The sequence below is a fragment of the Cervus elaphus genome, chromosome 18, assembly GCF_910594005.1.
Source record: "Cervus elaphus chromosome 18, mCerEla1.1, whole genome shotgun sequence".
Lineage (NCBI taxonomy): Eukaryota > Metazoa > Chordata > Mammalia > Artiodactyla > Cervidae > Cervus > Cervus elaphus.
Genome location: NC_057832.1, coordinates 22,784,968 through 22,809,197, shown reverse-complemented (window position 1 = coordinate 22,809,197; position 24,230 = coordinate 22,784,968). Strand labels below are relative to the sequence as shown.

General features: G+C 38.0%; 1 protein-coding gene across 1 annotated transcript; it reads right to left on the bottom strand.

Annotated features, from left to right (window-relative positions):
* Window positions 1–22,610: 22,610 nt before the first annotated feature.
* LOC122674235 (dihydrofolate reductase-like) lies at window positions 22,611–23,274 on the bottom strand. The gene has a single exon (XM_043872411.1). It carries the CDS (start codon window positions 23,223–23,225, stop codon window positions 22,704–22,706), a length of 522 nt encoding a protein of 173 aa, XP_043728346.1. The 5' UTR covers window positions 23,226–23,274; the 3' UTR covers window positions 22,611–22,703.
* Between the last annotated feature and the right edge of the window lie 956 nt (window positions 23,275–24,230).

Sequence of the window (24,230 nt, the reverse complement as noted above, 5' to 3'; positions counted from 1 at the left end):
ATGCATTTTAAGAGCTTTAAAGATAAGCAAAAAGAGTTTTTACTGAAGCATAAAGATCAAAGAGAGTTGATTTTCTTCCATAGCTATTTCTTCAGGTGTTTTTTACTCTGCAGTGTTATTTTCTTCTTCTTTTCAAAATGGTGCCCAGGATGAAAAAGCAATCTGTATTTAAATGTTTGCCTTATATATCCTTTGCTATTCAAGAAACTGTGTATGCCCATATATTTAATGATCAGGTTACACGTATAACAAAACTAGAACAAAGCCTCAGAAATTGTATACCTGTAATGTGGGGGAATGTGTTTAACATTTTTTAAAAATTTAAAAAATAAAAACTTTTTTCCAAGAAGCTCGTGCACTGTATTAGGATGGGCTACTCTGATTCAGAATCTGTTGCCATGGTGACAGACCTGGGTGCCTTGTGGGCTCTGTAAGGGAGGCTAGTGTGGTAATTATATAAGCTGAAGTGCTGCTGAATAACCCCAGGAAGGCAGGACTGCCATGGTGCAATTTCTAGGAAACCACTATTTTAAAATTCATACATCATAATGCCATATTCTTTTACATGGGAATCTACCATTTTGTATTTTTTGTATATAAATCTGATAAGACTGATGGACTAGAAAATACAATTTACTAAATTCTGAACATCAGAAATATGCCAAATTAACTGTATTATGTACTAGCAAATTTATTTACAACAATTCTATTGTTTCTGACAGTGAACCACTAATTAAATGACTTACTGTTTATAATGTGCTACCTGTGACTTAGTCCATTTCTTTAATATGTAATATATAAAAAGATAAAAGAATAAGCAGGTAATTGATTAGAACAATAAATCAATGTTATTTTTAACCTAAATAGACAAGTTAAATCAGTTAAGTGTAAAATGCAATTAATACATATAATTTCAATGAAAAACATATGTAAGAAGAAGAATACATACAAATCTTCTCAATCTTTTTTCACATTTTACATTCCCCATTGTCACATGTGACCATAGGCCACTCTTCCAAAAGACAGATCATTACTTGGCACATAGGAAATTGGTTTCTGATGATGATGTAAATTATTCCTTCATTCAGCAAGCAGTTACTTAATGAGAAAGATAGATACTTCACCTTAAACAGGTCTTTTCACCTCTTTGGGTCTTCAGTTTCCTCATCTGTAAAATAAAATTTGTACTGAGGGCCTTTTCAGATTAAAAAAAATTTTTTTAAATTCTGTATATCAATTGTCTATATATCGGTTGTCTGGTACTTTAATTTTGAAGTGAGAAAAGTACTATTTGTTCAGCACTAACCGTATCCTGACACTGTCTGACATTTTGTATATGTTACCTGTGACACTGTAAGGCAGGTTAAGTGTGAGTGCATGTTCAGTTGCTCAGCTGTGTCCCACTCTTTGGGACCCCGTGGACTGTAGCCCGCCAGGCTCCTCCGTCCATGGGATTCTCCAGGCAAGAGTACTGGAGTGGGTTGCCATTTCCTACTCCAGGGGATCTTCCTGACCCAGGGATTGAACCCACGTCTCCTGTGTCTCCTGCATTGGCAGGATTCTTTACTACTGCACCACTTGGGAAGTCCAGGCACTGTATTCCCACTCAACAAATGAAGAAATAGGGTATACAACTTTAATCTGCCCAACTTAAATTTTATGTACTTTGTATTACACCACACACATTAGTGAAGAATCTTCAGCTAACTGTATGAATTGATGATTTTTTGTGATGATAAAAAAATGAAAAGTATGACTGTATGACATGTCAGAACTCCGAAAGCATTGATGTTTTTTTAATTATTAAAGAACTCTGAAATCAATGTGACAGAAGACTAAGTTGAACTGTCATGAAATACAGAATTTCAGATTTTTCTGAAGGTTAATGGGATATAGAAAGTGGACACTATTTAGTGCAAGAACAATGCTAAAAAAATGGGACTTAGACATTCTCTTACTGCTTATTAGTACCCATTTATGTCTAGTCATTCTGAGGTGATTAATCATGGATCTAAGTCTGATCAATTGAATTTTATAAAAATTAAATGCTGGTAAAAATAACCATTGTAATGAACACTTAAAATGACAGATATGACTTAGTACAGGCTTTTTTTCATTAACCTGAGTGTTTTTTCCACTACTCCTCAGAAAGCACTTTCTCTCTATACTTGAAGATAAGGGTGATAATGAAACAGCCATTCAGGTGTCCACATCTATTAGCAAAATCATTGTGTATTCCGCAAGTTCCCTCCATTATGTACATGGTCTTCTGTTCAGTAGTTTTACATACTTTTTACTGAATCAACACTGGCCCTTTCCTGTTCTATCCAAAGAAGAGCCCCACCCCCACCCCCAAATGCTTTATAACCCAATGAATGCAACTCTGGCTCTTTATCTTGGAGACTTTTTTGCCTCAAGTCTCAATGTTATACCCCATCTTGTTTTTTGTTGTGTGAAAGAGTGGTCTGATGACAGATTTCATTTCCCAGAATTTATTACCTATTGTGTATATTGCAGTTCAGTCACAATGACCCCATCTGCATTTAGGTTGAATGGGGGCCCCACCCTGACCCAATTTAATAAAAAAATAATGAGGCCACTCAAAGCTCATAGATGTGTCAGCACTATGAAAAGGGTCTATAATCAATGCAAATGTGATGTTTTCCTGCTTTGTGGAGCACAGAGGTTTGACACCCATCTCTTTTGCTGGATCAAATCAGCCTCCCTCTTTGCTTTGAGAATCTAATGAAAGGTATGGACTCTCTTCTTCCCTCAAAAAAAAAAAAAAAAAAAAAAGCATGTGGCTGGATAATTTATTGAAATGTTAATTGGTGGGTTGCTTCATGCTCTATTTTTTCCTCCCTCCTGTTTCAAGAATGTGGTCAAGCCTCTAGAGATGTGAATTGTGCCCTTGAGGTTGTACAGAGCACAACCTGCCAATCCATTCATGGGAGGCCTCCCGGAAAGTTCGGGAAGCTTTGTGTTGCCCAAGGATGGGGCTGGGAGAGTATCAGTAATGACCAAGCTCAAATTTCCTGCCATCCAGGGCAAAATAGGGACTTAAGGTCACGTTTATCTTGATTTAAAATTTACTGCATAATGTGATGTTTTGGGATATTTGCATACAGATATAGGTTCCCATCCTCTCTATAATTCTATGTACCCACACATAATTTTACACAGTATTTCGAAGAATTTGTGATTTCCATCCCCCAATTCATCCTATACCACTATCGAAGAATTTTAACATTTATTAAGAGGTTACTTGGAGAAGGAAATGGCAACCAACACCAGTGTTCTTGCCTGGAGAATCCCAGGGACGGGGGAACCTGGTGGGCACACAGGGGTCTATGGGGTCGCACAGAGTCGGACATGACTGAAGTGACTTAGCAGCAGCAAGTTACTATTGAATTTTAATAAAGAATAATTCATGTATTTTTCATGAAGAGGAGTAAGAAATAAGAGCTTAAATAATTTTCTCAAGGTCACACAAGCCATACCGATGGATGCAGGATTTGAATCCAGACACACACAGGGTAGCAGTAAGCTATGAAATGTGAAAGTATTAATCGCTCAGTCGTGTCCGACTCTGTGACCCCATGGACTATGAACCACCAGGCTCCTCTGCCCATGGAATTCTCCAGGTAAGAATACTGGAGTGGGTAGCCATTCCCTTCTCCAGGGTATCCTCCCTACCCAGGGGTTGAATCCAGGTCTCTTGCATTGTAGACAGGTTCTTTACTATCTAAGGCACCAGAGAAGCCCAGCAGAATACCGTTGCACGAAAGCCATTGCTCTAGGACGCTATCCTCCAGACTGAACGTTATTTCTTTTCTCTTCCTTAGTTTCCTAAAAACACCCTTCAGTAACCCATGCCCCTGAACCTGGTTATAACATAACCAATCCCCATAAAGAGATCAGGCATAATTTATACACTGACAGGTTAAAAGAGGCCCCTACTGTATACCATTTCCTATTTGACCCAGGTCCACACCATGCCAACCTCACGTTTTAGAAGAACTCTGTGACCTTGACTGGCTATTTCACCTCTCCAAATTTCAGATTTCTTATCAATAAAACAGGGATGATATCTACGACATGAGACAGTCATGTGAATTATATCAAAAGCAGGGCATATTAATTACTTTGCATAGGGCCTAGTATGTAAGAGTTCAATAAATGGAAGCACATTGTTATAATTAAATGCACATTCTAATTGTGAAGACTTGTGCTCAGTTGATACTTTTTTAAAAGCAGACAAGGCTGTGGATCAAGGAGGTCTTCTGTGACTCCTTCAGGCTTGTAATTCTTCCTTCGTATTACCACAGTATTTTGAATATATTTCATTGTTGCCTTTTGGATTCCATAACATTTATGTTTTCACATATCTGTTTTCCATAACTAGACAGATAGCAACATACTGATCTTTGACATCTCAGTATCTAGCACAGGATTAAGCACTTAGGCCAGGGACTCCAGGAGGCACTATTTGTATTGCATTCATTATAAATGATGCCCTTCCAGACCCCAGCTGTGCCTTGCTGTGACCTGGGTATGTCTATTGTAATAATGATCTGTATGTAGGAATACTAGGTATGAAACACTATTTGAAATGAATAGAAAAGGATGAAGTACCATAGTTTCAAACATTTCACGACCCAGCACTCTCCTCCAGCTTTGTTCATATGTAATTGATACATACATGTTCCTCTTTTTTAAGTTTCTTCTCAGGTGCTGTTTAACTTTTTTTACTGTGATAGAAAACATATATACAGTGATATTTTAAAGGTACAACACAAGAACTAAAGATTTTGTTAGATACTCTTTAAAGGATTTAAGTTAGAATTTAATATTGGGAAAAATAACATCATTCACAACAAACACAGAACTTCTTACCTTTCCCTAGTTTGTATACAAGGAGATCATTTTAAGTCAAGATTGGTAACACAAAATGTCTTCAAAGCTGGTGCACAGAACTCCTGTACCAGTCATTTAAATGAGTTCTCAAAGAGTTGAAAAGAATCCTGATTTCACTCAATTTACTATTGATTTGTGTCATGGAGAGAAAGGTTGACTATTAACAAAATAGTCAAACTTGAGGTAAGGTTTCAAAGAAAGAAAATGAAAAGCATTTAAAATTTAAAATGTAAATCAAGCTCTTAGCTTTAGAATAGAATATAATTCAGGCCATACTAATTTCAAATTTATGATAATTTCATTAGCTGCATTGAAGCTTTCCTTGATCCAATCTGTAAAACAGTAGTTTGCTAATAATTGCAAAATATGGGAGATATTTAAGGCATTGTTTTCAAGCACTATTTGCATTTATTGTTTTCAAGCACCATTTGTTCACAAGCTGCTGATTATAATTTTAATTCATTTATTAATCTAGATCCAATACAATCTCTGGTAATGTTTCACTATTCATTACTAATGTTATTATAATTACTTAAAAATTAGATAAATGTGTTTATATTCCAATAATATAATTCAGAATTTTTTAAGGTAATTAAACTTCATTTTCTGGTATCAGTTATGTGTTAGCTTTCAATTTGCTAAAAAAGATTTAACAGGCAACCTCTAAATTCATACTCTCAACTGTATAGTGAAGGATTGAACTGCTATGAAGAAGTAAATAAATAAAATATTTTTATGAGTATGTTGAAACCTGTCAATGTTTTTTATTTTTAACTAAGCTACAAAATTTTTATCCATCTGTCTTCAACTCACATTGATCAGACAGAACAATTTCTATAAGCTCTTCAATTCAATAGGGCACCTTTCCACTTTAATTGAAATCCTTACATGCCCACAACTGATTCATAATTTACTTTTATTTCTCAAATTGTCCATGTTATTTTCTGTGGCAAAATTCTAAGTAATAGTAATTATTATAATAGATGACTAAGTTGAAGACAAATGTCAATGCAAATATCAATTTCAAAATGGTACTATTTTTTTTCTACTGCAATAGTTATACAGAACTCACTGATCCTCCAGTCTTCCTCTTAAACCTCTGACAAATCTTTTTAGAAGTTCCCCTGAGACCCTTTTTTCTCTTTTCTCTGGATTTCCCTTGGGATTCTCACCTTAGTTCTTTCTCTCGCCTCCACTTACTCACCTTTCATCTCAACTGTTTCCATGGAGTCAGCCATAGCAACGATTCCTCAATAAATAGTTGTCTGATTTCTTAAAAGCAGCGTAATCCAATTGTTCAGTTTGTCTTTGTGGTATCTCTCTCTCTCTCTCTCTCTCTACATATATCTATACATATATATATATAACAGAAAAAAATCCTGGTTTTAAACACTCAAATGCTTTATTAATTGATGCATATGTCTTTGTTGAAATTAGTATTTCTTTGCATGTAATTTTATCATTCTCAATAAGCATGATTTGTTAAGAGAGTTTTAAATAATTTAAATTTCATATTTTATAAGCTCTTTACATAAAATATTCCTGTTTGGTGGCAGTAAGAATCTGCCAGCAGTGTGGGAGACCTGGGTTCAATCTCTGGGTCAGGAAGATCCCCTGGAGAAGGGAATGGCTACGCCTCCAGTATTCTTGCCTGAGGAATTCCATGGATAGAGGAGCCTTGAGGGCTGTAGCCCATGGGTATCAAAGAGTCGGACATGACTGAGTGACTTTTACTTACATAAAATAAATTCACAGAAGCAAATGTTCTTTATACTCTGGTTCTAGATGACAGACTGATTCCATGTGGAAGCTCTCCCTTCCACAGTGACTACTTAGAAATAACAGAAAAGATGTGTGATTTCAAATCCATTACCACAGAGGAAAACATGAATGGTACCTTTGAGCAAACCCTATAAAGATTTTTTAAATGGAATTAAATAGGAGGGGAAAAAATGGTACTGCTCTGGAGACTGATGGTTCCAGACCAACTGGTGTAAACACATTCTATTTTATTTCTCCCACTAATCACAGCAACAAAAACAACAAATCCTGGGTTAAAAAAAAAAAAGACACTTATAGAAGAGGGAGGAGAAAATAAAGTGGAAGGGCTAGGGACCTTGGAACTTGAGGAACAAGCTGGCAGTAAATACACTGAGGTTTTTCTTGCCTCATAAATACCTCAGCCTGAATGAGAACCCAGAAACATCAATAGTCACAGACAGAAAACAGCCCCAAGAAAAGTCTGCTTTCTCTAGCCAGAGGACCAGGAAAACATGATCCACAAGACAGAAACTCTGCCTGTCCTTGGGGGTGAACATTAGGAAAAGGACCACTCCTCTCCCCTACCGCAACGGGCACTGCAGTGGCAGACCAAGGGGGCAGAGCTGTTTTCTACCCTTCTCACTGTGGTAACAAGGAGATGACCCTCACCACATGAGTCAGATGGGCTTCCCTGGTGGCTCAGATGGTAAAGAATCTGCCTGCAACTCAGAAGACCAAAGTTCAATCCCTAGGTCAGGAAGATCCCCTAGAGAAAGCAATGGCAACCCCACTGCAGTATTCTTGCCTGGAGAACTCCATGGGCAGAGAAGCCTGGTGGGCTACAGACCATGGGGTTGCAAAAGAGTTGGACATAACTGAGGAACAAACACTCCTACTTTCACACGAGTCAGAGGGTGAAAACTTGTCTTGCAAACTGTGTTATGCAACAAAGAGGTGGTACTCCACCATCTACCCAGACAGTTCAGGGAGACTGTGGGATGCACTACAGTCTTCTGGGTAACAGAAGCAGAGTAGATCAGAATAGCATGGCAGAGTCTTGATAAACTAAACTGATATTTGAACTACTGTACACAAAGAGAGTAACAGTATAAGCATTGTGAACCTAAATAGGGTGCTAAAAAAGAGACGACTTAATAGAAATCAGAGTCTCATAACACAAAAACTCAAAATGCCCAGGGTACAGTCCAAAACTGTCACGCCAAGAACCAGGAAAGTATAAACCAAGTGAGAAAAGATAGTCAATAGATGACTACATCTACATAACACAAATTTTGGAATTGTCTGAACAGGATTTGCAAAATGCTGTCTAAAATGCTTTAACAAGCAATTGTGAACACTTATGAAACATATTTTTTAAAAATAGAAAATTCTGCAAAAAATAGAAAATGTAAAAAAAATTAATTAGAAATTCTAGAACTGAAAAATAAAAAACCTAAATAAAATTCTCACTGGACAGACTCAATGACAGAATGGAGATATAAGGTAAGAATCTACAAACTTTAAGATATGTTAACAGAAATTATTTAATAAAAAATACACAGAATATTTTAATAAATTGAGCCCTATGGACCTATTGGATAAAAATAACAAGAGGTCTTTGATTCATATTATCAAAGTCCCAGAAGGAAAGAAAAAAAGAATGCAATATTGAAAATAATTTGAAGAAATAATGGCTTAAAAAAAAAAATCACAAATTTGATGAAAGATATAAACCTACAGATTTAAGAAGCTGAGCAAACCACAAACAGAATAAACCCTCCAAAATCCATATTTAAATACATCACAGTCAAAATTGTGAAAAGACAAGAGAAAAACTTTGAAAACAGGAAAGCAAATCAACATATAACCCACAGAGGAAAATGATTCAAACAACAGCTGATTACTCATTAAAAATAATGAAGGTCAGAAGAAGTGATACGAAATTTTTCAAGTGTGAAAGAAAAGAATTGTCAACCGAGAATAATATTCCAGTAAAAATATACTTCAGGAATAAGAAGAATTTGAAGATTAAAAACAATTAAGAGAAATTATCACCAGCAGAACGAAAGAATAGCTAAAGGAAATTCTTCACAGTGAAAAAACATGATAACAGAAGGAAACTAAGAACATCAGAAATGAAGAAAGAGTAACTTGAAGGGCGAAATATATAAGCAAGTCCAATAGATAATGTTTCCGTGCAATTAAAAAAATCATGTTTAACAGTTGTAACAATGTCTAATATGGTTCTCAGTGTGTGTAGAAGTAATATTTTAAGACATTTATATCATAAAGAGGGAGAAGGTGTGTGCATGCTCGGTCATGTCCAACTCTTCATGACTGTATGGACTGTTGCCTGCCGGGCTCCTCTGTCCATGGGATTCTCCAGGCAAGAATACTGGAGTGGGTTGCCCTGTCTTCCTTGGGGGGATCTTTCTAACCCCGGGAATGAACCCGCCTCTTCTGTGGCTCCTGCATTGCAGGCAGATTCTTGCTCACTGAGCCACTGGGGAAGCCCCAAAGAGGGAGAATAAAGTGAGCTAAATGACGGTGATGCATGTGCATCACACGTGAAGTGGTAAAATATTGATAATAATTGACTAGAGCAAGCCACATATACTTATTGTAATCCTGAGCACAAACGTGTACAAAAACTAAATGAAGAGACAGACTCAAGAGATAATACAATCAATAAATCAAAATGGAATACAAAATGAAATGAAATGCTGAAGAATGCAGAGAAAGACAGGAAAGAAGAAACAGAAGAATGAAAATGGAATAAACAAAGCACACCTTAAGGTAGCAGACATGAATTCTGAAATATTAACAATTACTGTAAGTACAAATGGCCAGAAATGTGTCAAAAAGGGAGATACAAAGGACATGAAGCAAAAACTTACAGAAATGAAAGGAGAAGCAGAGAAATCCACAATTACAGCTGGGGACTTCAATACCCCTTTGGAATTAGCTAGTAGAAATAGCAGAAAAAGATGTTAGGAAGGATTTAAAAGAATTAAACAATATTATCAGCAAAGAAATCTAATTCATATTTATAAGAACATTTCATGAACAGCAGCAGAACACACATTCTTTTTAAGTGTGCTTGGGACACTGCCAAAAGACTATTTCTTAGATCATAAAATGAACCTTGTTCTTGATCACTCAGTCATGTCTGACTCTTTTGCGACCCTGCCAGGCTCCTCTGTCCATAGAATTTTTTAGGCAAGAAAACTGGAGCTGGTATTCTTGAGAAGCTCCTCCAGGAAATCTTCCCAACCCAGGAATCAAACTCATGTCTTCTGTGTCTCCTGTGCTGCAGGCAGATTCTTTACCCACTGAGCCTCTGAGGAAGCCCTAAAATGAATTTTAACAAATTATAAAAGAATTACTGAGATCATATAAAATATGTTCTCTGATCATAATGAAATCAAACTAGGAATCAATAATGAAAAGAAAATGAAAAAAATCACCAAACACTTAGAAATCAAACAATCTACTTCTAAATAATCCATATATCAGATAACCAGTCTTAAGGAAAACCTTCTTAAATTAACTGAATTAAAATGAAAATACAACATATCAGAAATGTAGAAAACCACAATGAAATATTACTACACATGTACCAGAACAGCTAAAATAAATAATAGTAATGACAACACCAAATTCTGGTGAGGATCTGGAGAAACTGGATGTTTTCATAAATTTCTGGTAGAAATGTAAAATAGTATAGCTACTCCAAGAAGCAGTTTGGCAGTTTCTTAATGAACCAACATGAAACTATCCCATGACCCAGCAATTGCATTCTTAGGCATTTATCTTAGAGAAATGAAAACATATGCTCACACAAAGAACTATATAGATGATTTTTAATAGAAGCTTTTTCTGTTATGGTCAAAAATGGGAATCAATCCAGATGCTCTTCAACAGATGAATGGTAGATTGTTACAGTTACACTGATCATAGAAAACTACTCAACAATTAATTTAAAATGAACTCCTGATCTGTGGGCTCCCCAGGTGGCACTAGGGGTAAAGAAACTGCCTGCCAATGCTGGAGACACGGGTTCGATCCCTGAGTCAGGAAGATCCCTTGGAGACAAGCATGGCAACCCACTTGAGTATTCTTGCCTGGACAAAGGTGCCCGGTGGGCTACAGTCCACGAGGTAGCAAAGAGTCGGACAAGATTGAAGCGACTTAGCGGCAGCAGCACTAATACATACAACAACTTGGAACTTCCATGAATTTCCAGGGAATTATGCTAAAAAAAAGCCAATTCCCCAAAATTGCAAACCACCTGATTTCACTCATACAACATTTTTGAAGTTGCCAAATTTGGGGGAAAAAAGACAGACTAGAGGTTCTAAGCCAATAGAGAAAGGAAGGATGAGAATGAGGCATGGATATAAAAGGGCAACAAAGGGGCCCTTGTGGCCGTGGTGATGGAGCTGCTCGGTGTCTTGACTGTGGTAGAGGATACGTGAACCTACGAAGGTGATAAAGTTGTATAGAACTTAATACACACACACATACAAATGAGTACAAACCAAATTTGGGAAACCTGAAAAAACAATGGGATTCATCAATGTCAATATCCTAGTTGTGATATTATACTATAATTTTTCAAAATATTACCATTGAGGGAAGCTGGGGAAAGTGTATGAAGGATCTCTCTATTATCTCTTACCACTGCATGTGAATCTACAATTATCTCAATAAAAGTTTCAGTTAAAAATATCTGTAGTATGTAGCTAAAGCAGTGATACAGGGAAATTTATGGGAATTAAATGCTTGCCCTTTAGCCCATACTGCTAGTCATTTTTGCTCAGAAAGTCCTGATTATGCAGAAAGATTAAAATAATAGTTGGTTCTGGACTAATATAACACAGAATTAAATGTAAGATGTAATATTATAAAACTTTCAGAAGAAAACATGAAGAAAATCTTTGTGACCTAGAATTGGGTAAAGAGTTCTTAGATGTGACTCCAAAGGCATGATTTATAAAAGAAATAATCACTGAATTGGAGCACATCAAAATTTGAAATCCTTACTCTGAAAAATACCCTATTAAGATAAAAGGGACAAAACAAAGACTGGGAGAAAATACTTGTATATTCAACAAGACATTTATATCCAGAATGAATTCCTTAGTGGCTCAGGGGTAAAGAATTCACCTGCTGATTAAGGAGACTCGAGTTCTATCCATGGGCCTGGATAAAGGAAGGAAATGGCAACTCACTCCAGTATTCTTGGCTGGGGAATCCCATGGACAGAGCAACCTGGCAGGCTATAGCCTGTGGGGTCACAAGGAGTCCAACATGACTTAGTGACTAAACAACAACAATCTAGAACATGTAAAGAGCATTTTAACTTTAACAGTAAAACAAACAATTCAATTAAAAATGAGTAAAAGATCTGAACACTTTACCAAATAATGTATACAAATAGAAACTATATACAATTCAGTTCAGTTCAGTTCAGTTCAGTCGCTCAGTTGTGTCCGACTCTTTGTGACCGCATGGACTTTGTGCAGCACGCCAGGCCTCCCTGTCCATCACCAACTCCCAGAGTTTACTCAGACTCATGTCCATTGAGTCGGTGATGCCATCCAACCATCTCATCCTCTGTTGTTCCCTTCTCCCACCTTCAATCTTTCCCAGCATCAGGGTCTTTTCAAATTAGTCAGTTCTTTGCATCAGGTAAAGTACTGGAGTTTCAGCATCAATCCTTCCAATGAATCAGGACTGATTTCTTTTAGGATGGACTGGTTGGATCTCCTTGCTGCCCAAGAGACTCACAATTTAAAGTATTCAATACCATAATATGGTAGGCAGAATAACGGCCTCCAAAAGGTGGCCACCTCCTAATCTCTGGAACATATGATCTTACTTGGCAGAAGGAACTCTGCAGATGTGATTAAAGTTAAGAACCTTGAGATAGGGGGATTATCCTGGGTTATCCAGGCAGGCCCAGTCTTATACGAGTACTTAAAGGTAAGAATCTTTTCCGGTATGGTTAGAGATACATAACAACAGATGAAGGGTCAAAGGAATGTGATGTTGCTGGCTTTGAAGACAGATGAAGGGCCTGGAGACTCTGGTAGCCTCTAGAAGCTGGAAAGGTCAAAGAAATAAATCTTCCAAAGAGGAAGGAAGGCATGCTTATACCATTTTAGCCTCATGAGACCTGTTTCAGACCTCTGACCTACAGAACTATGAAAACAACTTGTGCTGTTTTAAGCCACTAAAGTGGTGGAAATTTGTTACAGCAGCAGTAAAGGCTAGTACAGTCATTGCGCTGTGCTAAGTCACTTTAGTCATGTCTGACTCTGTGACCCCATGGACTGTAGCCCACCAGGCTCCTCTGTTTATGTGATTCTCCAGGCAAGAATACTTGAGTGGGTTGCCATGCCTCCTCCAGGGGATCGTCTCCACCCAGGGATCAAACCCACGTCTCTTATGTCTCCCGGTAGGCAGGTTCTTTACCACTAGTGCCACCTGGGATTACATATAGAAATGCAAAAGAAAACCTTTAGAAGATACCACTACATGCCCATTTAAACAGCTAAAATAAAAATTACTGACATTAGCAAACACTAGAGAGGATGTGGAAAAACTGAATCTCTCATAAATTGCTAGTGGGAATGTAAAACAAGACAGCTACCCTGAGAAGCAGTTTTGGATTTTTCTAAAAACCTAAACATGCAACTATCATATAAGCCATCAATTGTACTCCTGGACATTTATCCTAGAGAAACAAAAACTAATGTTTACACAAAAACCTGTGAAGTAATGCCCATAGAAGCTTTACTTGCAATGACTCAGAATAGAAAACCCAAATGTCCTTCAACAGAGGAATAAACAAAAGATTGTATATCCACACTATGAAATAATTCTCAGCAATAGATAGAAACAAACTATGGACACATGAAACAACTTGGATGGATCTCATGAACATTATCTTAGTGAAAAAAAAAAAGTCAAGTGTGAGGAGTTGAATACTGTGTGATTCCGTTTGCATAATATTTTCAAACTGACAAACGACAGTGATAGAGGAACAGGTCAGTGGTAGCCAAGGGTTCTGGTTGGGGAAACTGTGTGACTATTAAGGAAGAACATGAAGAAATTTATCTACAGTGATGGACCATTTCTGTATCCTGGTTGTGATGATAGTCATTTGAATCTATGACAGAAAACTTTATAGAATTACCCCCGCCCCTGCAAAAAAACCCACAGTATATAACAGCACCATTCATAATAGCTAAAAAGTGGAAACAACCCAAATGTCCAACAACAGATGAATGGACACACAAAATGTGGTATACCAATATAATGAAATCATTTTGGGCAATAAAAAAAGAATAAAATACTGATACATGATTCAAAATGGATGAAAACATTAGGCAAATCTACAGAGACAGAAGGTAAACTGGTGATTGCTAGGACTGGAGGATAGAGCACCAGAGTGACAGCTAACGGGTACGGGTTCTCTTTTAGGATGTGGTGGTTGAGGAACTCTGAATTTATGACAAATCAGTGAACTGTACACTTTAAGGGTGAATTTTGTGATATATGAATTACATGGCAAATGGTACATGAATCGTAACTTCAATAAGGCTGTTTTTTTAAAAAATAAGCTGCGTGTAAAAACTGGTGAAATATGAGTGAGGTCTGCACCTGGGTTAACATTATTGGGCCAACATGGGTTTCCTGGCTTTGACAACGTATTACATGCATTATAGTAGGTGAAGGGTACATGGGGATTCTCAGTACTATTTGGCAACATCTTGTGAGTCACAATTATTTCAAAATGCAGAAATTATCTTTTAAGAAAAGTGTGCTACTCCACGCACTTAGCTGAAAGACCTGAAGTAGGAGGGAACACTGGGGCGATGGGCAGATAGGTAACAGGCCAGCCACTCCACGGTTCTCCCTGTGTAAGGAAACAAGCAGGGTGGCACCTGCACTCAGGCAGCGACAAGACGTGGAAGGGCCTCTGCTGGAGAGCAAGGACTAGGATCCAGGAATAACTTACGCACAGGAGGAATGAGGAGGGTCCACCCCTCCTGCAGCTACAGGTACACCCCAATCAGTAGTTTATCCTGCCTCTCCCCCGAGTGACTTCAGGCAGTTTGCCAGTCCACTCCCAGCATCACTTCATGAATCTCCTTCACATACAGGCTGGAGTAAATTGATAGAGCTTTCCCAGGATGGCCAAACAGGGCAACACAAAGACAAAGATACACACAGAACCACTCATCACTTGCGATTAGCCAGCATCATGAGAGAGAGGTACCATGCATGAGAGAATGCACACATGAGGAAACAGTGAATAGAACTGGCAGCACTGGACTTTAGACACCATCACTACTTTATTTAATTCAGCTTCCCTGAGCTTCTCTGGTATGTACCAGGCACTTCTTTAACTTCTCTAGATACCACGGTAAACACAACAGGCAAAGTTGCTACCATCATGGACATTTCTATTTTTACTGGTTGAGACAGGCAACAAAGAATAAGCAAAGGAAAATATCAGAGTGCAAAACATGTTTTGGACAAAAAACAAAGCTAAGTAAGGTGTGTGGGGAGACAGAAAGAATGTGTACGTGAGGATATTAAGTGCTGCTTTAGATAAAGTAGTCAGGGATTATCTCTCTGATGAGGAGATTTAAACAATGGGTGGAAGCAAGTTTTACAACATTCAGAGGGGAAATGAGGCAAGCAGCGGGAGGAACAGTTGTATGTGTGTGGAGGGTTTGAAATGTTGACAACAGCAGGAAAACCAAAATGTCTGGAGCAGAATGGGCCAGGGGGAAAAGTTCAGAGAATCCATAGGAGCCTGATCATCTAGGACATTCTAGGTCATCTTAAGGACTTGTGATTTTCTAAGCTTAATTGATACAGCACGTTCCAAGAGTATTTCAACCAGCAATTCCTTAAAAAGCATCAGCCAGCAATCATGCAAACTAAAGGCTTCATCTTTGAAATGAATCATTCAACAGATGAACAGAATAGCAGATGGGAAACACAAAAGAGCAAATTAGTGAGCTGGAGGTAAAACCCAAATATCTTTTCCAGAAGAGAGAACACACACACAATAAAAAGATGTAAAGTAAGAAGAGAAAGACAGAACCTCAAGCAATCCATCAAGAAGATCCAAATTTTATCCAACACAAATTTTGGAAGATACTGTTAGAAAAGTCCTTTTAGAAAAAATGGAAAATAGACAATATTCAAAGCAATATAAATATTGAAGTCGCTCAGTCGTGTCCAACTCTTTGCGACCCCGTGGACTGTAGCCTGCCACACTCCTCCGTCCAAGGGATTTTCCAGGCAAGAGTACTGGAGTGGGTTGCCATTTCTTTCTCCAGAGGATCTTCCTGACCCAGGGATCAAACCCGGGTCTCCTACATTGAAGGCAGATGCCTTACCATCTGAGCCACCAGGGAAGTCATACACCATTGAGAAGCTTCAATTTATGAGAATCAGAGCAAATTCTGCACCGAATAAAGACATGTGAAAGTGAAAGTCACTCAGTAGTATCCAACTCTTTGCAACCGCATGGACTATACAGTCCATGGAATTCTCCAGGCCAGAATACTGGAGTGGGTAGCCTTTCCCTTCTCCAGGGGATCTTCCCAACCCAGGGATCGAACTCAGGTCTCCCACATTGCAGGGGAGATTCTTTACCAGCTGAGCCACAAGTGAAGCCCTAATAGACATAAATATTTACCAAACATCCATGAATCATTACAAAATATGACCATATACTATATAATGAAGAAGACAGTTATTTTATAAGATTATTAGAATCTCTAAATGTAAACAAGGTAAACCTTGCCCAAGAATAAAATTAGAGGTCAATTTCACTTAAAAACATAAGAGGTAGAGTCCTAAATAAATAATAGCAAATCAAATCTGATGGTTTACTTAAAAAAAATGAAGCTGTGTATGTAATTTATTATGTTAACACATTAAAAGTTGAAGAAATATGATTATGTCATATGGTATAAATAAAACTTTCGGTAGATTTCAACATACATTTAAACTTTAATTTTTATTTTTTCAGCTCTGAGATTTATTAAAGAAAGGTTCGCTAGAGACATCAAGTGGATGGGAGAAGGACAGGGAAAGGGAAGAAGCCGAGAAAGGATGTGATTTCATGTGAAGTTCCAGCCTAATTCCAAGGGGAGCTCTGGAGTGTAAATTATTCCTTAGACCATGTCATTCACTGAAGCCAGGGAAGAGGGCTTTTTGACTCCTGAACCCATTACTGGCCTTAGGCTGAGGGCAATGTCAGGACAGGCTGGGAGGTAGGTTAACCATGGGGGACACAAAACTCCCAAGTACTGCTGTCTCTCCATATGGATCGAACTGGCTTCAAGGTCAGAGACACCTGCCTTCGATTGCAGAGCACTTATTTGACTGCAGAGCACTGGAGACTGGGCATTCAGAATTGAAAAAGTATGCAATGGATCTCTTAACAGCATTGGAAAGAAGGATGAGTGATGAAGAATTGATGCTTTAGAACTGTGGTGTTGAAGAAGACTCTTGAAAGTCCCTTGAACTTCAAGGAGATCAAACCAGTCAATCCTAAAGAAAATCAGTTATGAATATTCATTGGAAGGACTGATGATGAAACTGAAACTCCACTACTTTGGCCACCTGATGCGAAGAGCCAACTCATTAGAAAAGACCCTGATGCTGGGAAAGAGTGAGGGCAGGAGGAGAAGGGGACGACAGAGGATGTGATGGTTGGATGGCATCACCGACTCAATGGACATGAATTTGAGCAGGTTCCGGGAGATGGTGAAGGACAGGGAAGCCTGGCATGCTCCTGTCTATGGGGTCGCAAAGAGTCGGACACGACTGAGTGAACAACAACAGTGCCTAACCTCCCATAACTGCTTTTCTCACCATCAGGTACCAATTAAGAGGGATTTCATGAGGTTCTGCTGAGACAGAAAATGACTAATAGCTTCTGAAAGTCCTAAGATTAACTTTTCATCATCCAGAGACATATCTCCTTCCTCCAGTGATTAGAAATAGTGTCCCTGGAAAGCCTTTGTAAGTCTGAGCAGCCATCCTGGTTAAAGATGACTTGGGGCATTTGAAAGTTGTGGAAGGCATATTTCTGACTCTCTTGGCTCTTCAGTTCAGTGATTTTCTGAGACAGGAACTCACAGACTGAAGTAGAGAGTAGAGTGGACCCAGGGTAGATCCAGAAGCTAGACATGAGTGGTCAAACATTCATATAGTCTACACAGGGATTTAAGAAGTCTACCATTCTCTTCCTGGTCTCTGGTTGTCCTTTCACAGAAGGGTCAAGCCAGAGGTTCTCAGTGGTCCAGGAATCAATTTTGTTCAGTATTTAGTTCAAAGGTATCTTCATTTTTTCCTTATCTGATGCTGTTTCTTTCTTATCTGGAGCCTAGTTACTGGCCTATATCAGTTTCTTCTCTGTGAAGAATTTAACATCTCTTACATAGCATATCGACTGGCAAAAAAATTTTCCTCAATTTTTACTTGTTTGAGAAAGTCTTTATTTCTATTTCACTATTAAAGGATGGTTTCACATGCTACAGAATTCTGGATTGGTGGTTTTCTCTCAATGCTTTAAATATTTCACTTCACTCTCTTCTTGTTTGCATGGTTTCTGAGAAAGTGGATGTAAATCTTATCTTTACTTCCCTGTAGATAAGGTGTTTTTCCCCTTTGGCTTCTTTCAAGATTTTTTTTTTATCTTTGATTTTCTAATGTCTGAATATAACATGCTTAGATGTAGTGGGTTTTTTAAATTTTTTTTATCATAAAAATTCTGCTTGGTATTCTCTGCACTTTCTGCAACTGTGGTTTGGTGTCTGACATTAATTTGGGGGGAATCCTCAGTCATTATCACATCAAATATTGCTTCTGTTCCTTTCTCTCTTCTCCTCTGGTATTCCCATTATGCATACATTAGATGTTTTGTAGATGTCTCACACTTTCTGGTTATTTTGTCCTGTTTTCTTCAGTCTTTTTTTCACTTTGCTTTTCAGTTTGGAAGTTTCCATTGAGATATCCTCAAGCTTAAAGATTCTTCCCTCAGGTGTATGTAGTCTAATGGCCCCATCAAAGCCATTTTTCATTTCTGTTACAGTGGTTTGATCACTAGCATTTCTCTTTGCTTCTTTCATAAGACTTCCATCCCTCTGTTACATTATCTGTCTGTTCTCGTGTGTTGTCCAGCTGTCCCATTCAGTTCAGTCACTCAGTCATGTCTGACTCTTTGCGACCCCATGAACCGCAGCACGCCAGGCCTCCCTGTCCATCACTAACTCCTGGAGTTTACTCAAACTCATGTCCATCGAGTCGGTGATGCCATCCAACCATCACATCCTCTGTCGTCCCCTTCTCCTCCTGCCCTCAATCTTTCCCAGCATTAGGGTCTTTTCAAATGAATCAACTCTTCACATCAGGAGGCCAAAGTATTGGAGTTTCAGCTTCAACATCAGTCCTTCCAATGAACACCCAGGACTGATCTCCTTTAGGATGGACTGGTTGGATCTCCTTGCAGTCCACGGGACTCTCAAGAGTCTTCTCCAACACCACAGTTCAAAAGCATCAATTCTTTGGCGCTCAGCTTTCTTTATAGTCCAACTCTCACATCCATACATGACCACTGGAAAAAACATAGCCTTGACTAGACAGAACTTTGTTGACAAAATAATGTCTCTGCTTTTTAATATGCTGTCTAGATTGGTCATAACTTTCCTTCCAAGGAGTAAGCATCTTTTAATTTCATGGCTGCAGTCACCATCTGCAGTGATACTGGAGCCCAGAAAAATAAAGTTAGCCACTGTTTCCACTGTTTCCCCATCTATTTGCCATGAAGTGATGGGACCGGATGCCATGATCTTAGTTTTCTGAATGTTGAGTTTTAAGCCAACTTTTTCACTCTCCTCTTTCACTTTCATCAAGAGGCTCTTTAGTTCTTCTTCACTTTCTGCCATAAAGGTGGTATCATCTGCATATCTGAGGTTATTGATATTTCTCCCGGCAGTCTTGATTCCAGCTTGTGCTTCCTCCAAGAAGATGGGAATACCGACCACCTGACCTGCCTCTTGAGAAACCTGTAAGCAGGTCAGGAAGCAACAGTTAGAACTGGACATGGAACAACAGACTGGTTCCAAATAGCAAAAGGAGTATGTCAAGGCTGTATATTGTCACCCTGCTTATTGAACTTATATGCAGAGTGCATCATGAGAAACGCTGGGCTGGATGAAGCACAAGCTGGAATCAAGCTGTCCCATTAGATTCCTGAATAAACTAGTCATAGTTGTTTTAAATTTCTGGCCTGATAATGCCAATATTCCTGCCATATCTGACTCTGGTTCTGATGCTTACTCAGTCTCTTTAAACTGTGTTTTTGCCTTTTAGTATGCCTTCCAATTTTTTGCCTGATAGCCAGACATGGTATACTGAGGTAAAGGAACAAGTGTTAGCAGACCTTCAGTGACATGGTGGTGAGGTGTGGGAAGAGGACATATTCTGTGGTCCTGTGATTAGGTCTCAGTCTTGGAGGGGCCTGTGCCTCTGCAATGTGAGCCTCACCAGTGCTTCTAAGTGCTTCCCCCTCCTAACTGTGATGGGATGGCTACACGGGGCTTAGAGTTGAGTATTTCCCTTCCCCCAGCTACTTCGCACTCTGATAAAATCCCATCCGGTTAGACTCTGGTAAAATAGTTTATCCTGGGGGCAGCCTTTGTTAAGAAGAATAGAAGGTAATGGCATATTTCACAAAGGTTATTTTCACCCTCTCTCTGATAGAAGCACATGGGGATTTTTCTCTGATATTCACTGTGAGGACCTGGTGGAGCTCCTAGTGATAAAATTCACAAAAGTGTGGAACTGGCCCCATGACTGGATTTCCCTGGAATTTTTAACTTTCAGACTTGTCCATACTAAGCGTCTAGCAGGTCTTCAATGGTTACAGTTCAGATTTTCCTACCAAGGCACTCGGTCCCAGAGAGGTTTCTCTTCATGGGTTTCTGCTCCGGTAAGTTGAAATTTTCTGTATCCACCAGTCTGTCTATTCAATTTGGGAGGCAGCAATATGCCTGGTGACTACATTTCTCTGATGGATCTAAATAGAGTTTGTAGTTTTTTGGTTTGTTCATATTTTTACTTTTTAAGATGAAGCGACTTCTAAGCTTCTTAAATGTGTAGGAAGGTATCTATCAAAAACCTAAACCATATGTAATGACAGAATTTTAGAAACATCTTAGATAAAGTCATTTCTTCATTTTTAACTCATATTCAGCGCATTTTGGAGGGCTTAGATAATACCCCCCTCCAAAAGGAATAAAATATAAATACTAGTGGTAAGGGAGGGAAAAAACTCTTTTTATTTGCCTAAAGTATTATTTTCTACTAGTAAATCCAGAGCAATAAACCAATAATTTCTGAGAAGCACAAAGAAAATTCAGTATGGCATAAAGTGTAAGATCAATTTTTAAAATATTTCTATATATCACTAAAAACAAAGTATAAAACACTATTTTTAAAAGGACTTTTTCACATATGTATCAAAATCATAAAGCATTTAGACATAAAATTGATTTTTAAGATGTGTAAGACCCTTGTGGAGAAATTATGAAACATTATTAAAAGACATAAAAGAAGATTTGAATAAATTGAAAGTATTCAGATTTTATTACAATTCCTAAACAAGAAAAGAGATAGACAATACAGAGTATAAATGGTTGAAGGAAAGATTTATTTATTTATTTATTTTTTAGTTTGCCACATGCTTTTTCCTCACACATTAACATTTATTAAACATTTTGAGTTGATACATAAGTTGCTTCTTAGCAGTTTTTGGCATTTTTCAGTCATCCTTTTTTTACTGCTGCAACAAATATTCTTGGGCCCATCTCTTTGTTCAGGAATAATTTTTAGAAGTGGAAGTCCTGGGTCCAAACCCAGAATATTTTGAATTTTAATTGAAATTGCTAATTTACACACTAAAAAGGTTGTACCAATTTATAAGGCAGAAAATACTATTTTTTTATATTAGTAATCTAAATCTTTGCTAACAAGATGGGTAAAACATGGTTTAGTCTTCATTTTTTAATTCTGTGATGTTTAGTTTCTAACTTACTAATTTTGGTTTCTAGCAATATTTATTCTCAATTTATTACCTTTTAAAATTTTAGCTATAATGCTTGATTTTAGATTATCCTTTTTTGTGAAGAGCAGCCAGTTCTTGTTCTATCATTGTAACACCCTGTGAAATCTCACTGAAAGTCAGAAAGAAAGTTTTTAAAGGTCTCAGACGCTCTCTTAACCATCAAATGGTAGTGTTGTACCTGTTCATCACTATCCTTGTGTAATGGTCTGAGCGAACAGAATTTTTTTCAGCAGTGTGATCTATATGAAGTAATTCTTAGTCCCTCTTTTGATCTAATTTAATAACTGAATGCTAGTTTTTCTGTTTATGGCCCATTTCTGACCTTTGGACTTACTCCCTAGCTCTACAGGCTGTGGTTTCAGCTCTTGCCACCAGGGGACTCTCCACTTCGGGCTGTCTTGATAGACATATTCTACCCTAGGTGGTGCTGGTAACCTACTCCTGCCCCTTAATGGGGATTCAGACAGTTACAGCAAGAAATGTTTCACAAATGGTATCTGATATAGTCTAGTTAAGATTAATGGGGAATATACAACTACGTAAAAAACAGGGAACTCATGAGAACCTATTATATAGCACAGGGAACTCTACTCAATGCTCTGTGGTGATCGGAGGACGGAAATCCAAAAAAGAGGGGATATATGTATATGTTTAGCTTATTCACTTTGCTCTACAGCAGAAACTAACAAGATTGTAAAGCAAGTATACTCCAATAATAATTAATAAAAAAGATTAATAGGGAATAAAAGTACATTGATTAGAAGTAATAGATCTAAAGTGAACAAAGTCTCTACAACAAAAAATATATAGTTTTTTTGGGGGGAGAAAGGCTTGAAATAGATCGGAAAACATTTCCACATTAATTGTTCTTTTCATATACTTCAAATTTGTACTTAATGCCTTTTTCCTCCTGGACATCCAAGGGAACACCTGGGTATTCTGGAAGAAGTTTATATTTTTCAAAATCAATTTCTGGGAAAAACGTATCACTTTCAAATTCTTGCATGATCCTTGTAACAAATAGTCTAAGATGGCCTGGCTTGTTCATGGCTTCCTTATAAACAGAACTGCCTCCCACTATCCAAACCATGTCTACTTTATTTGTTAATTCTGGATCTTCAATAAGTTCTAAGGCATCATCCAGACTTTTGGCAAGAAAATGAGCTCCCTTTGGAGGGTCCTTGAGTTCTCTACTGAGAACTATATTAATTCTGTCCTTTAAAGGTCGATTCTTCTCTGGAATGGAGAACCAGGTCTTCCTACCCATAATCACCAAATTCTGTTTACCTTCTACTGAAGACACTGTAGTCATTCTTTGGAAATACCTGAATTCATTTCCGAGTGGAGGCCAGGGCAGGCTCCCGCTCTTGCCGACGCCCATGTTCTGGGACACAGCGACGGTGCAGTTTAGCCGACGAACCCTGACACCTGCAGGAAACACTTTCGACCTAGCGCTGGACCCCGAGCCCGCTCGGTCAGCCAGCTTGGCGGGAAACTTTGAAGGAAAGATTTAAAATTGAACTTTCTGCAGTCAATAATATTGGTCACTCAGAAAATTAGAGTGACTCCAAGAAGAAACTGGCAAAATATTTTCACGGATTTTCAGCAAGGGATCCTACACATATGATCGACATGCAATAAATTAATATCTTTCCTCTATTTCCTCAGTAACCAATGAAAAAATACATTGGAAAAAAGTAAGTTCCTACTTGTCGTGGTTGAATAGTATCTCCCTTAAAATTCATATCCACTTAAAACCTCAGAATATGACTGTATGGAAACAGTCTTTGCAGATCTAATTAGTTAAGGATCTTGAGATAAATTGGATTTATCTTCCCTTTCTCTTCACTTCTCCTTTCCTCAGCTATATGTAAAGCATCCTCAGACAACCACTTTGTCTTCTTACATTTCTTTTTCTTTGGAAGGGTTCTGGTCACTGACTCCTGTACAATGTTATGAACCTCTGGCCATAGTTCTTCAGGCACTCTGTCTACCAGATCTAATTCCTTGAATCTATTTTTCACCTCCACTGTATAATAATAAAGGATCTGATTTGGGTCATAACTGAATGACCTAGTGGTTTTCCCTACTTACTTCAATTTAAGCCTGAATTTTGCAATAAGGAGTTCATGATCTGAGCCACAGTCAGCTGCAGGTCTTGTTTTTATTCTGACTGTATATAGAGTTCCTCCATCTGTGGTTTCAAAGAATATAATCAGTCTGATTTCAGTACTGACCATTTGGTCATGGCCATGTGTAGAGTTGTCTCTTGTGTCATTGGAAAATGGTATTTGCTATGACTAGGGTATTCTCTAGACAAAACTCTGTTAGCCTTTGCCCTGCTTCATTTTTTTTTTTTTCCATTTATTTTTATTAGTTGGAGGCT

What these genes read in the sequence shown, in the direction of transcription:
- LOC122674235 (XM_043872411.1), bottom strand. Translation starts at nt 23,225, where the DNA reads ATGGGCGTCGGCAAGAGCGGGAGCCTGCCCTGGCCTCCACTCGGAAAT.